The sequence below is a fragment of the Desarmillaria tabescens genome (genome assembly GCF_030435595.1).
Source record: "Desarmillaria tabescens strain CCBAS 213 chromosome Unknown EV420scaffold_111, whole genome shotgun sequence".
In the NCBI taxonomy this organism is placed as follows: domain Eukaryota; kingdom Fungi; phylum Basidiomycota; class Agaricomycetes; order Agaricales; family Physalacriaceae; genus Desarmillaria; species Desarmillaria tabescens.
Genome location: NW_026848410.1, coordinates 92,229 through 106,844, shown reverse-complemented (window position 1 = coordinate 106,844; position 14,616 = coordinate 92,229). Strand labels below are relative to the sequence as shown.

Sequence of the window (14,616 nt, the reverse complement as noted above, 5' to 3'; positions counted from 1 at the left end):
AATGCCTTCATATTTGCGGAATGAGATTTGACCTGGTTATGTCTTTGGGAACGAGTCCAGGCTGTTTGAGGTCGTTAGCAGTGTTGGAGACCGAAATTTGCCCGCATATTCATGTGACCTATCAGAGTCTCGGATGATCAGACAATATTTCAATCGAAGCATGAATTAGGACGGGTCAATTCCTGGGACGAGGATTGCTCGTATGTTAACATCCTACACTTAGAGGCTCTGTACGTCACCTTGAGCTTGGTACATTCAAGTATTACAGATGCCCCAACCAAGGGGGTACTGGAATTCCGGCCCGGCACACCGGGTAGGTAGGTAGGTCCAGCCGGAGGTCACGAAAAAAAAAAGTTGACCACCATTTTGGGGGTCTAAAAATGGACTTCAAGGGTAAATTTTAGAGCATACATGATACAATATATGCTACTGAGTGTGCTACTTACCTTAGGGCATCATACCTAGCGATACCAACACTCAGTCAATGCCATTGCAAAGTGGCCCTGCTGACTGGACATGGTGACATTACGACATCCCATTAGAGCACAGCCATGATTTAGACTTGATAGCGTACAGATTATGTTCAAAACACTTTCAATATTAATATCACGGCTATTTCAGGCAAAATATTCACCGAATTGAGTCGAAAGATACCCAAATTTAGCATAATGACATCATAAATGTCACGTGAAGGTAGGTAGGTCCATCGTCGGTGCACGAAATTATTTAATCGACCCACTGTCTTTTAATTCATTATTAGGACCCCCTTGGCCCCAACGTAACGGAGTCTATCCGGATTATCATTGAATTCGGGATATCCGTTAAAAACACAGTGCACACATAAGCAGCTAAAATATTCTGTTCAGAGGACGAAGCGGTAGGATCCAGAAGCACTACGCAAACCAGACATATATCGCCGTAACCAGTATACATCTCTGGTACACGTCGTGACTGTCCGTTTACAAGCTACTCTGTCGTACTTGCAGATACCATGTCCGGCAAGCGAAAGAAGCATAAACGTCTAGGGACTGATTGTTTCTCCCTGTATTGATACGTTCAATGAGAGAATGAACCAGTCCGACTGCGACTGGGTGACGGACACGTCCGGAAGACAAGTGTTTTTGAGAAAGACAGGCACTTTCTTCTCCTACAAGTTGATTACTCAGTTATGTCCAGTACGGCGAGGAAGAATGCGCAGAGATCCATATGCCCGAAACTAAGATACTCGATCCTTGCTTCGTTATGAGTGTTTTACAAGACCTTAACCGGCCGACATTGATTTCAGTCCCTTCATTTCTGGGCCAAACCACCGTCGAGAACGTAAATCATGGGTGAGTGATTGGTCGTGATGCTTTATCTACGGAATTAGGATCTTCCGCAGTGCGGCTGATGGGGAGCTGTGACACACTTTGATGGTCCGGGCGCTAGTCTGTATAGCTTGCTTCTTACCCAGAGGACAGCACAAGTAACAGCTTTGGTGAAACCAGAACTTGGTATTCACCTGAGTACATCGTCTCTGGACATTGGTATGTGTGGTTGTCTGCCTTCGATCCATTGTATCCTTATTCCGCTACCACTAGGAAGAAAGCCCGGGATGCATTGGGAGGAATCGTTGGATGAGGAATCTGTAGCCTGGAAGTGGTTGCAAAAAGTAAGCACTTCAATGTGTGCACAGAAAGGCAAGGAATAACACATTTCAGGAAGTTTCTCCATATATCCAATATCAGAATTTCCCCAAGGTCACACTCTCCGCCCTCACTGAGACCGGTCAAACAGAATCAACCATTCTGGTGCCGATGCAACGCTCATACACTGGTATCAAGCCTATCATACGATCTGCTCTCGCCAACACCCCCTGCGCCGACCTCGGTGTGAATGGGGTCTTGAAGGAGCTCAATGCAACACTCCTCACATCATATACTCTCCACAACCCCACCTTGTCATCCATTCTCGAATCCTTCATCAGACAAGATTATGACTTTGGCACTCTCTATGCTAATTTGCGTCCATATTGGTATGACCTGAATCACTTTACTAGTGTCAAACGCATCCACCGATCATGGAACAAGGATCGGGAAATGCGACAGAATATAGTCACCAATGACAGGATCTCTAACGGAAACATTGTACCCCGGCGTGTCTGGGATCTGTTTGCTAATCGTGTGGTACCATTCTGGGTTGCCAGGAAATGCTGGTGGGTGATATCACATGCTTGGATGTCTGACAAGGACCGCATCGATGTGTGGACGCCTATCAATGGCTATGAATGGCCTGTGCCAATTCCCAAAGATGCGGACCTCAATCTCATCTGGATAGAGATGTTAAACATGGGAGCAGAATATGTGTGGTTGGATGTTTTGTGTTTGAGGCAAGCAGGTGGGCAGAGGGAGGATCTACGCAGAGAAGAGTGGAAGGTTGACGTTCCCACCATTGGAGCTATCTATCGCAATGGCAACAGGAAGGTGGTGTATTACCTCAGCGGTCTGGGTCGGCCATTTTGCTTGAAGCCAGGGGACTTGGAAAGCGATCAGTGTTGGTTCAGGCGTGCATGGACGCTTCAGGAAGTCAGCCATAATTTTATCATCGGTGGGGTGAATGGAAATCACTGGATAGATGAAGACATGTGAACAGGGTGTGAAGGACAACTACAATCATTGCAGGACATGAGCAATGGGAGCATTTTCTACATCCTGTCGCAGATGCGGAATCATGTATCAACAAAGCCTCTGGATAAGGTAGCAGGCCTGGCATATCTCCTCCGTCGAAAGTCTATCCCAATATACAATGAGTCACAATCAGAAGAGGATGCCTGGGTAGCACTTACAGAGGTGATGTGTGAGCGGTACCGCATGGAGTTGCTCTTTTTATACCCTGAGCCTGGGAATGGACGCAGATGTTGGCAACCATCATGGAACCAGGTAATGGCAATGGTAATTGTACCAGAGACTAGGATTCGTCTCTGGAAAGCGGAACTTCGGACTGACGAGACAGGTGTTGACTCATATGAGGGTGCCTGTATCAAGTCAGGTCATCTGCAAGGATTAGGTGATGCATCATACAATGGGATACCTCGACAGGGCGAGTTGGTGGTTAAAGATCGAATCGGGGTACCCCGTATACTCAAGATCGTCACTGATCACACATACCTGATCCCTGATGGCTTGTATACTTTTATCAGTGATAGTTATCATTCCCGTGATTACTATGAACCATCATTACATTGGGTGGTTGGGCAGCAACGACAGGATGGGAAGTTTGAAAAAGTGTTGGTAATCAAACTTCCAGATCTTGACAAAGATTGGAAGCTTTGTCCCCTTGGTGATGCACAAGTCCATGCCAAAATGGTTCTTTGCTGAAAATGGGATAATGTCTTGTTTTGGGCAATAGTACTGACAGAGAGGCAGCATGAAGAGCAGGGCTGGGGCATCGCTTACACTTAGAAGTGGTCTTATAGTCTCAATTTTGTTTCTATATCTCTCAACCTGCTTTCTTAAGCTATATCCTCAGTATTTCCATGTCTATTGCATGCCTCGGCCTCGATCCTCCACTAAGCAATCACAGAAGTAGGTAAAAAGGAAATGAGGACCTGGTGATTTCTCCCTTTGACATTGACCTAATATTACGATTTCGCACCTCATCTTATCTTATCGACTCCATCATAATCATGCTATGCTAATCATCCGACTTGGATCGCACTACACCATGCAGGTACCACGTGTTTAACACACCACTACAGACTCTTGTACTATATTTAGAATGACTCAAACTGTATTTAAGTAGCTCGACTGCAGGTCTTAAACCTCAGTCTCAAACTAAAGTTTATTCACCCGATAACTACTTGAACTCACTCTCAAATACTAAGTGTGCACGCTCCCTGAGAACAAACCTGCGGACAACATAACGTGCCTAACCGAAGTGCGAGTCACATGTAGTTGTTTGATCTTGTTTGTTCAATCGGTTGCTAACAATTAGTTCGAGACTTTCCTAACTCTTCACCAACGTTGACGTTGACGAAGACAAACGAATGAACCCCATCGAACAAACCATAACCGACTTCATTGGACTGCAGGGCTTCATCGCCTTAGCGTACCTCACCTTTTTATATGGATATGAATACAGACGAAACAGGGAAGCTATCCCCACCGAAACCGCCATCCCGGAGGATGAGTGACAAGAAACACCCCCCCCCCGTCTTACAACGGATCTAGTGAAGACTTCCCCCTCCATTTCATTGTCATCTCAGACAGCGAGATCGACGAGTCCGATGTGGGAGGATGGACTGCACCAGAAAGCCCAGTCTCTACAATCGAAGACGAGCCAAGATGGTTCATCTCGAGGGGGCTGGACGAATATTTTCTCACTCCCATCGAAGAAACAGAAGAAAGGGAAAGAGAAAGAGGGAGCCCCTCACCCACCTCCACAGAAAACTCAGCTGCCTTCCCTGGATATGATTCCAACGGTGACCGCCTCTATCAGAGAGGACTTAGATATCATCTGGGAGAAGGAAGAGAGACTGAAGGTGGAACTAGAAGTGGTAGCAATGAGGAAGAGGGAGATACAGAGGAAGACAATACCGGCGAGCTTAACCTCGAGCTCCCAGGCCCAGGAACCAATTGGTCCCCACCGAGGCTCGACTCATGAGGAGAAACCTGGGGGTACCAGTATCGAGCAAGGGACTGAACACCAACCTTCTCCCAGCTCAGATCGCACTTCGCACCAACAGGAAACCCCAAAACCCCAGTCCTCATTGATGACCGAGCTGATGCAGCCACCACTGAGCTTGATGAGTGCAGACCAACCTATGATGCTGACACCAGCTGCGATATATGCCAACAGCTTCAGGACTTCACCAACGCCCAGCTCATGTTTGAGGGAATCAAACCCCCATTGAGCGTCATCCCTTTCGTCATCTACCCCCTTGCAGCAGAACATCCCCTTGCAGCCCCTGTCCCCTTCCCAGCACCCTTCCTATGGGAATGACCCCTATGACCAGACTTCCACCAAGTCTTATGAAGGGTCGAAGAGTGGGGAAGAATCATTCGAAACTGGAACCAGGTCATCACCGGAAGCAGTGAACCCTTCGAGAGAGTATGACCAGTTGGTTTACAATGAAGAAGAAACCTATGAGAGGCATGGCAGTGGGCCACCCTCGATTTGGACAACCAGCACCGCCGAGGCGAGTATAGCAAGGATGACACGATCCTGGAATTCGTGGAAGGATCTAGCTCAGGAGCCTACTGAGGCCGAGCTGGAAGTAATGATGTATCTAGAAATGATGCAATGGACCCAAGAGAAGATCCAGAGGGAGATATTGTGGAACGGAAGCGACCAAGGAAGGTACTTCCAAAAAATGCGAATGACACGCATCGGAGCTGAAGTACTATACCGGGAAACACTTTTCCATGCCAATCTTTTATGGAATCGGGTACACCCGGATGACTACGTGGAACCAGGACAATGATACCCCATACCACTGCCATCAGAAACTTCTGATGGAGAAATGGTGGATCTGAGCCACCTATCCATCCTGCAAAGAACTGGCTACGTGGACCCGAGTCGCCTATTCGCCATGGCAGGCACCCCAGGATTGCAAGGACCAGCCCCAGTACCAGTACCTGCGGCACCCGCAGCACCCGGTGCACCTCTAACACTGCATCATGACCCTGCCCTACGATCGCTGCCTAGACCAGGCACTATACCTATACCACCAGACCCAGTACAACCCCCAAACACGCCACCACCCTACATCATGGGGACAGCCAACACAAACCCATGGGCCCTGGTAAAGCCGCAGCTCGCGGCCATCCCAGAGAAGTTCAAGGGGGCATCCAATGATGTAAATCGATTCTTCAATCAATGCGAAGACTACTTCACCGTATTCCCACAGCAATTCACCATGAACACACACAGGCAAAGCCCCAATAGAATCGTGTTCTGCATGTTCCTACTAGCAGAAAAGGCTTTGCACTGGTGGGACTACGTACGGGATGACTACAACAACGAAACCTGCGGACACCTATGATATCCACCCTACCCCACGTTCAAAAAACTGGTAGAAGAGCAATTCCAAACTGACACGGAGGTAGAACTCAAGCTACAAGAGTTCAAGAGGCTCCAACAGTCCAATTACAAGTCGGCCAAAGACTTTTTCCATGACTTTGAATGACTGGCAAAGGAATCCAGGAAGCGCCACAACGAGGAGTACATGATCGAACTCCTCAAACCGGCAATCCGGAAAAACATAAAAACCGCTATACACGCCACCAGAACTGCTCTACCCTGCACATATGTGGAATGGAAGTTCCAGGTGGAACAAATGGACTACAACTACCGAGTCGGATTAGCAGAAGATGCCGGAAGAAGTCAGGGAAGTCAGGGACAGCAGAACAAGGGAAAAGCCGGAAGCTCCAGGAATTCCCAGACCGACAAGAAGACAGGAATGGGAACCACGTACGGGGGACAAGGACAGCCAATGGAGATCGACCGCCTTCGAAAGGAAGGATGCTGCTTCCGGTGCGGTCACAAGGGACATCAGAAGCAGGACAACAAGTGCCTGAAGGACGAAAGCACTTGGCTCGTCAAACACCAACCCAAGTTCTCCCGAGCCAAAGTATGAGCCATGTACCAACAAGTGTTGAAGGACGAAGAGGCAGAAGCATCGACATCAAAGATTGAGGAGGTAAAAGACGAGCCGGCAGTGTAAGCGACAAACGCGCATCGGCTAAGGACTTAATTTCATTTTGTGGTGCGTCTTCAAACCCCACGGGTCAGACTAATAAATCGCTTGTAGTATCTCTGAGCAATACATCTATTTTCACGCATTCACAAAAAGAAGTTAACCAGTCACATAAAAAAGACGGTGTACAGGGGATTTCCACCGTGCTCGAAGAAGAACCCCATTCAAGCTCCTTGGCCACTGGTGCTGGTAACACAGCGCAAACTGTTAATACGGTGCAAGGCAGCAGGATACCTGGGATCAACATCACTCTGTCGAGGGCAGGTGATGGTGCAGGGAACAGAGGAAGAGCGGCTGAGTCCACAGCGAGCAGTGAAGAAACCCACTCAAGGATGGCATGTATGCGCCAGACATGAGTGACCGACTGCCCTCACCATGGAACAGAGCCACAAGAGGAAATGCGAATCCCCAGCAAGACAACCACCGCCCCGCAAAGAACAGTCCAGATGAACAGGGACCCCATCCATTCTGAACCTCACTATATGGTGCGTCTACCTCCTCTCTCGCTGACACATAATGGCACCGAGGGCTCGTGTTCCTCGGTGGGCGGGTCGGTGGGACCATTATGTGCCTCCCCTATTTCCAATAAAAATACCATTGCTCTTGAAGAAGTGCCCGATGAGGAAGACGACTATAGTTATCAGCAGAGCCTCAAAACGCGTCAGAAAGGGGAAGACCCGGTGATCCATACCAAGGAGTACCCAGAAGACTACGAAGTAACGGAGTTAGAAGAGGAATATTACGAGGACAAGTGGGATAAAGGGTGGCTCAAACCACACAGCGCCGAGTGGGTGAGGTGAAAAATGAGGCAGGAAAAAACCATGGAAGGAAAGCTCGCCACCCTTCGCATGTGGGTACACCTGAGGTGTTTAATAGAAGTAGACGAAGATCTTGTCCTAGATCTTGTCGGATCTACCCAGGAAACTTACAAACAATGGGAGCAGTGTCTACAAAACATGGAGGACTTATGCATTCCCCTGCAGTACATCCGAGGGGGAAAAGGGAGGAGCGTTAACATCCGAGTACAACTCGAAACCTTGGATACCAGCCAGGTGCGAGCTGTAGACGCCTTGGTGGACAGTGGGTGTACAGGAAGCTGCATAAACTGATCCTTTGTGCAGGAACACCAACTCAATACGGTAAAACTAGCCAAAGCCCAGGCAGTCTATAACATGGACAGGAGTCGAAATAAAGGAGGAGACATAACAGAAGTAGTGGAACTCCGGATGACCATTGGGGACCACCACGAGAAGTTAGATCTCGCCATCATTGACCTAGGAAACATACCAATGTTCCTAGGTCATGACTGGCTCAAACAACACAACCCGATCATCAACTGGAAAACCAGGGCTGTCTCTTTGGTATGATGCTCGTGTCGCAAAATACCATTCCTATTACCCAATGAAGATCCGGAGCAGAACTGGGGAACCGAAGTAGAAGAGGGAGATACTATCCTGATTGTGGACTTTGAAGAAGCATTCCACGTTCGAGCCATGGGAAGCAAGGCCAATGAGTTAGCTGCCAAAGCAAACCAAGCCAAGGAAACAAAAACGTTCGAAGAGATAGTACCGGAATGTTATGGTTTATTCATTTTTCTTCATTTTCTTTTGTTCTACTCAGCATGATTACATTGGTGCGATCACCACGGATGGACTCCCATGTACTATTATTAGTATACCCAACGTGTATTTAAGCAGAGCCTCAGCTGGCCTAAACCCCAGCTTCGGCTAAGGTTTAATCTACCCAACTCGAACTCCGTTCTTCATGTCTACGTGCTCGCAATCCGCTTTGACTTCGCCTTTGACTTGCTAGAGTATCTACCACCAAAGTGCGAGTGGCGATCCTAGCACGATCTAAGTCGGATATTAGTTGGTTGTCAACATTTAGCCGAAGCTCGACATACGTTGCCCAGCGTTATGCTGCCCAACATTTACTTCCTAATTCTTCTACTCCTGGTAGCCGACTGGGTCCTACGACTCATACTACTGGACCCCATCCTCACCATCATTCTCATAGTCCTAGTGACTATTATCGTAACTCAAGTCGCCATCACCACTCCACTACTAGCTGCTTTGCTGGTAGTAGCTTACGTTGGCCTTCTTCAAGTTTGAAATCTCCCTCCATTTTCAAAACTGTCGCCATTCCCCGTCATCGTGCAAGCGGTCATCATATCAACCGTCATCGTGTTGATAACAACTAGTGAACTCTATCCCGTCCTAACAGTCGCATGGTTAATCGTAACTGTGGGACTGTACAAAGAATAGATCCACTCACGGATGCCCTGGTCCAATGCCATTCCCGCCGTCTTCACGACTTTTATACTCTTTTTCTTGTCCATTATTTTGTACCGACTACACCGCTGTTTCCAACAACAGAGGAGGGTCTGTGCACAACTTCCGTTCCATTACGTTCCCAGCACTCCCGCATATCCCCCTCCAGTAATACACATTCCTGAGGCATCTCAGCAGACGATACAAGATGTCGAATCCAACGTCTCCGGGGGACCTGGAGAATCCCTCTACGGATCGTCGCGGTCCAGCTCGCGATACTCAGAGTCGAGCACCAACTCCTACAGAAGCGGTACCACCGAATCTGTCGACATCACTGATACCCGGGGCGTACTCCTCGACAGAGGAGACTCGCCCCTACCAGGCCTCTTCGACCAGTCTCCAGTCCAAAGCGAGTCAAGCACCAACAGACCCCGAAGACAAGACATCAGGCATCTGGTTGAGGGTGAAGAAAGCCCTGACACCGAGTTCGAAGGGGACGAGCTCACAGACCTCGAAAGGATCCGACTCGAAGACCTCCTCAGCGACCTCTACCCGACCGAGGAGGAAAATGCAACCTATACCAGAGACAACGGGAGTGGGCGCTCCTCCACCAGGTGGACAGATGCCGACTGGGGCAGCGAGCACAGGAGATACGAGCGGAGAGACCGGGAGGACGACTACGACAGCGATTCCGGAGAGCTTGCCCTTGGGGCCTCCGCCGCAACTACCACCCGTGCAGATGGAGCAGGACCCGTTCCTCCTGCTTTGCCGACAAACAGGGGCGCCCCCGTCGGTTGGCACCCCAGCACCAGCTGGGTCTACGCCGACCCAGGGGAAGAGGCTCCTGTGGCCCGAGTCCCGACCTCGGGGAGCATCTCTCTCCCCGACTGCCCAGAGGCCCCAACGCCCACTACCGCCATCACCAGGCCTGAACCGACGGATCAGCAGCTCTGGGAGGAGTTCCCGGACTATGATCCTGAAGAACTTGGAGCAATTGCCGGGGCTGGGGACCTCGCCCCCGTCACCAACTTCACACCGTCCATCGCGGGTTGAGCATTCGCCGACCCCATCCCTAGCAACCAGCATCCATGGATGCTTCTCTGCCACACGCTCGTCGAGTCGCTCGACCTCCCTCGAAATGCCCGGGAGTCCCCAGAAGTCGAGGCCCAAATGGACCGAGCAAGAGCGGCAGACACATGCACTCGACGTGCTGAAATCGCCGCCCTCCTCGGACCCAATGGCTTCTATGACCTCCCCGTCGAACCTGATGCCACCCGCGCCGAGATTGAGAACAGGCAGCGAGCTGCCACCCTTCGATACTCCGGACTTGTTGAGCAGGCTGGGACAGACCTCGAAGCCCGACGAAGAGCCTGGCAGGCCTATGAGTCAGAGATCAGCGACCCTGACTCCGACATCGGGCGATGGAAGAGGAACAAGGAGATCGATAGACTCGCCAGAGAGAGGCAGAAGGCCAAGGATGCCGAGTCAGCCACCAAACAGCTCCCTCAAGGTCGAGGTGATGAGGGTGGTCCGGACGGTCCTAATCGATCCCATGGCTCCGGTTCCAACAATTTTTAATATCTTACCATGGCATGGACTATACGAGATCATGATGGAGGACATGGAGCGAGACTCCCAGTGGCTCCTCACAGAGGCAGGGGAGGACTATCGACACGCAAAATATATGGGGGATGTTTATCTTATGAAAAACATTCTGGAAGTCGAGACGTGGCACAGAGCTGCCCTGGTATGGAACCAGGTGCATCCCGAGAATGCGCGCCCGGGGTGTGAACCCTATTGTCGACCGCAACCGATGCTCAACCCGCTCGAGACCGAAGAGTTCTGGGCGGGTGCGGGGCCCGAAGACCCTGAGGAAACGTGGGACGACCCAGGTGCCGGAACCTCTAAAGGGAAGGAATCAACGGTACCGAAACAGCCGCCACCCGTACCACCGAACCAATACCCAGGGGGGTACCCATCTCCTGACGATAACCCGCATCTTCGATCTCTTTCGAGACCTCCCAAACCACCCGTACCTCCTAACACACCACCGCCGCCAGACCCAATCCCACCATGGCAGCTGGCCCCTGGAGCCATCAATAATCCGTGGAATGACGTGAAACCTAAATTAATCACACAGCCGGAATACTTCACCGGAGTATCCTCAGATATCACGCGCTTCCTACACCACTGCGAAGTCTATTTCCAGGTATTCCCCATGTACTACATGATGAACGAACAAGGGCAGAACCCCTATCGGATCATGTTCGCCCAGGGGTACCTGCATGGAGAAGCTCAGCAGTGGTGGGTCGACCAATACTACTGATACCGAACGCCACAGGGGCATTGGAGGTTCCCCACGTGGGACGAATTCTCCCATGACCTAACGGCTCAATTCCGCGAGGTAGCCGAGTTGGCCATATGGAAGCAGGAGTGGAAGAAGGTCCGACAATCGGACTTCAAGTCCGCGGTGGAGTTCTTCGCTAAGTTCGAACGTCTAGCCCACAAATGCGAAGAATTCGAAGATGAGAAGCAGATGTTTGAAGCAGTAGAAGCGGTGATTAGGCCAACGGTGCGCAAAACGGTTATGCATGGGGACAATGAGCGCCCCACAACCTACGCGCAATGGAAGGCGCAAGTCCTGAGGATCAACGCCAACTATTGATACGACGTGGCCCAGGGCCTCGCCAGTAAGACCTCCCCGAACCAAGGTGGTTTGGGTCGAGGCAACCAAAACCAGTCGAAGGGGCAAGGGTCGGTAGGCGATAAGAAGGACGCCACGGGAACCACGTACGGAGGCACAGGACAGCCAATGGAGATCGACAAGCTCCGGTCCGACAAATGATGCTTCAAGTGTGGGAATACCGGGTGGAACCGAGACTACAAATGCCCGACGGATAAGTCCAAGTGGCTCCCCGTCAAACTCCCACCTCGCAAAAAGCCCAACGTCCAGCGACTTTGTCAACTACTCGCGGAGGCCGAGAAGGAAGAATTAGGAAAGGACACAAAGGTCGAGGAGGTAAAGGATGAGAAGTCGTCAAAAGACGAGCCGGCGTCGAAATGAGCGATTCGACGGCGTCGGCAAAGGACTTAGTTTTCCCCGGTGCGCACTCATGTACTTCTAGCAGGACTTATACTACGTATGTAGGTACTCCGTACAAGCAATATACCAATTTTTTCGCCGCGTTACCAGTTGGAGAAACTAAGGATGAAGAATCGCAAAACGCCAACGGCGTAGGAGGGGATTTCCGCCGCCCAACGCAGTCTGCGTCAGGCAATGAACCCTTAGGGGCTGGTCCACCTCAGACACCCCTGCTTGACCAAACGGGGAAAGTTCTGGAGAACCCAGCGAGTGCCTCAGGTCAAGACAAGATGGACGCCAGACGTGGTGGTCGTCGCCCCAGCAGGGAGAATCGGCCGCCGACCCCAACGGACGGGCCTTCCACACAGGTTGTTCCTCCCATCAGTGGCAGAAAAGCAGCTGAGGCCGTGAACCCTGGAGACCACCTACATTTAGTAGTGGCCTCATCCGCAAATGATGCCGACCTCCAGGGGGAGCCAATATGTGTGCGCCTGCCTAGGGTTTCCGAGAGTACCGCCGGCGTTAGGAATGAGGATAAGTATCAGATTCAAGTAGAGGTTACAACGCCGTGCACAAGCGCCCTTGGCCAGGGCTGAACACAGGGCAGTGAGCCCTCCTCTACCAACTCGATGGAAGGTGACCAAATGCTGCCGAGGGGCCTTAATGACCAGCCCGGTGACCAACTGCCACCTCGAGGCAAGAAATCTCGTGTCTCGCTGGAGGAAGTAGAAGATGAAGAAGCCCACCTACAGTCCGATATCCTGACTATCATGACCACGGGGAAGTCTTGTGTGACCCCCGGTCCCGAGGTACCAGTCCCAGTCCAAAAACCGGTTCTAAACACGTATTACGAACCTTTCGGGACCCATTGGACTCGCCGGACACTACGACTGGCCACCAACGAGTCCGCCGCCTTTGCCACCCTCAAACAATGGGTACACCCCCGCCGCACAGGAGAAATCACGATCAAATTGTGGGAAGCGCTCAAAGAACAGCCTGAAACCGCTGAAGAAGCCCGAAGCAGGTGGGAGTGGATGGAGGATCTCAAAAAGCCTCCCATGTACATACGAGGGAGGAAGGGACGTAATGTATCCATCCATGTACAATTGGAAATGCTAGACACCCGGGAAACACACTCCCTAAAAGCGTTAGTAGACAGCGGAGCCACCGGCAGCTCTATCGATCGGGCCTGGGCCCAGAGTCACGCCCTTAACCTCAAAAAGGTGGCCCCACCCATTCCGGTCTACAATGCCAACGGCACCCGAAACAAAGGAGGTGACATCACGGAATATGCCAAAGTACGGCTACAGATTGGGGATCATGTGGAAAGGATCGAGTTGGCCATGGTCGATCTTGGCACCACCCCTTTGTTCCTCGGACATGACTGGCTACAGAGACATAATCCGCTAATTGACTGGGATACCAGAGCCGTTACCCTAGCCCGTTGCGCTTGTCGCAAGATTCCCTTCTCCCTACCAGACACAGACCCTTCCTCCAAATGGGAAGAATACGAAGAAGGGGACACTATCCTAGTAATAGACTTTGAAGAAGCATTTCACATCCGAGCAATGGGTACTAAGGCCAACAAGTTGGCCGCCCGAGCTAATGCTAACAAAACAACGAAGTCCTTTGAAGAAATAGTGCCAAGGGAATATAGGGACTTCGAGGACGTCTTTGCCAAGGAGAACTTCGATGAACTACCCCCACGGAAACCCTGGGACCATGCCATCGAATTAATCCCTAACGCCAATGCCAACCTAGACTGTAATGTCTACCCTCTTAATCCTGCGGAGCAAGAGGAGCTAGACAAGTTCCTAGATGAGAATTTGTCCACCGGACGCATCCAGGCATCCAAATCTCCGATGGCATCACCGTTCTTCTTTGTCAAAAAGAAGGATGGAAAACTTTGTCCAGTACAGGACTATCGCAAGCTCAATGAAATGACCATTAAAAATCGATACCCGCTCCCGCTTATCAGGGAACTAATGGATCGGCTGAAGAAAGCCAAGTATTTCACCAAACTGGACGTACGGTGGGGGTACAACAACATCAGGATTAAACAAGGAGATGAATGGAAGGCCGCGTTCCGGACTAATCGCGGCCTCTACGAACCGTTAGTCATGTTCTTTGGACTCACCAACTCGCCTGCCACCTTCCAGTGGATGATGAACGACATTTTCAAAGACCTCATAACGGCCGGGGAAGTGTCAGTTTATCTGGACGATATCCTTATTGCATCTAAAACCCAGGAAGACCATAAACGTATCGTACGCGAGGTGCTCAAGATCCTCCGTGACAACAAGTTGTTCCTAAAGGCAGAGAAGTGCGAATTCGAAGTCGAGGAGACCGAATATCTGGGAGTTCTCATCAGCGAGGGGAGGATTCGTATGGATCCCGTGAAGATTGCCGGCCTATTAGAGTGGCCAATTCCATCCAAGAAACAGGAACTACAGTCGTTCTTAGGATTCTGCAATTTTTACCGATGATTCATTCGCGACTACAGCAAGCACGTGAAACCTCTCACTGAG

General features: G+C 50.7%; 1 protein-coding gene across 1 annotated transcript; it reads left to right on the top strand.

The window, feature by feature from the left end:
* Positions 1–1,206: 1,206 nt before the first annotated feature.
* Positions 1,207–3,356, top strand: EV420DRAFT_1669813 (uncharacterized protein; the record flags this gene model as incomplete). The annotated part of the gene is made up of 5 exons (XM_060479037.1): positions 1,207–1,331; positions 1,429–1,526; positions 1,581–1,651; positions 1,728–2,591; positions 2,661–3,356. The coding sequence occupies 5 exons, from the start codon at positions 1,207–1,209 to the stop codon at positions 3,354–3,356; spliced, it is 1,854 nt and encodes a 617-aa protein (XP_060322590.1).
* Positions 3,357–14,616: the final 11,260 nt, after the last annotated feature.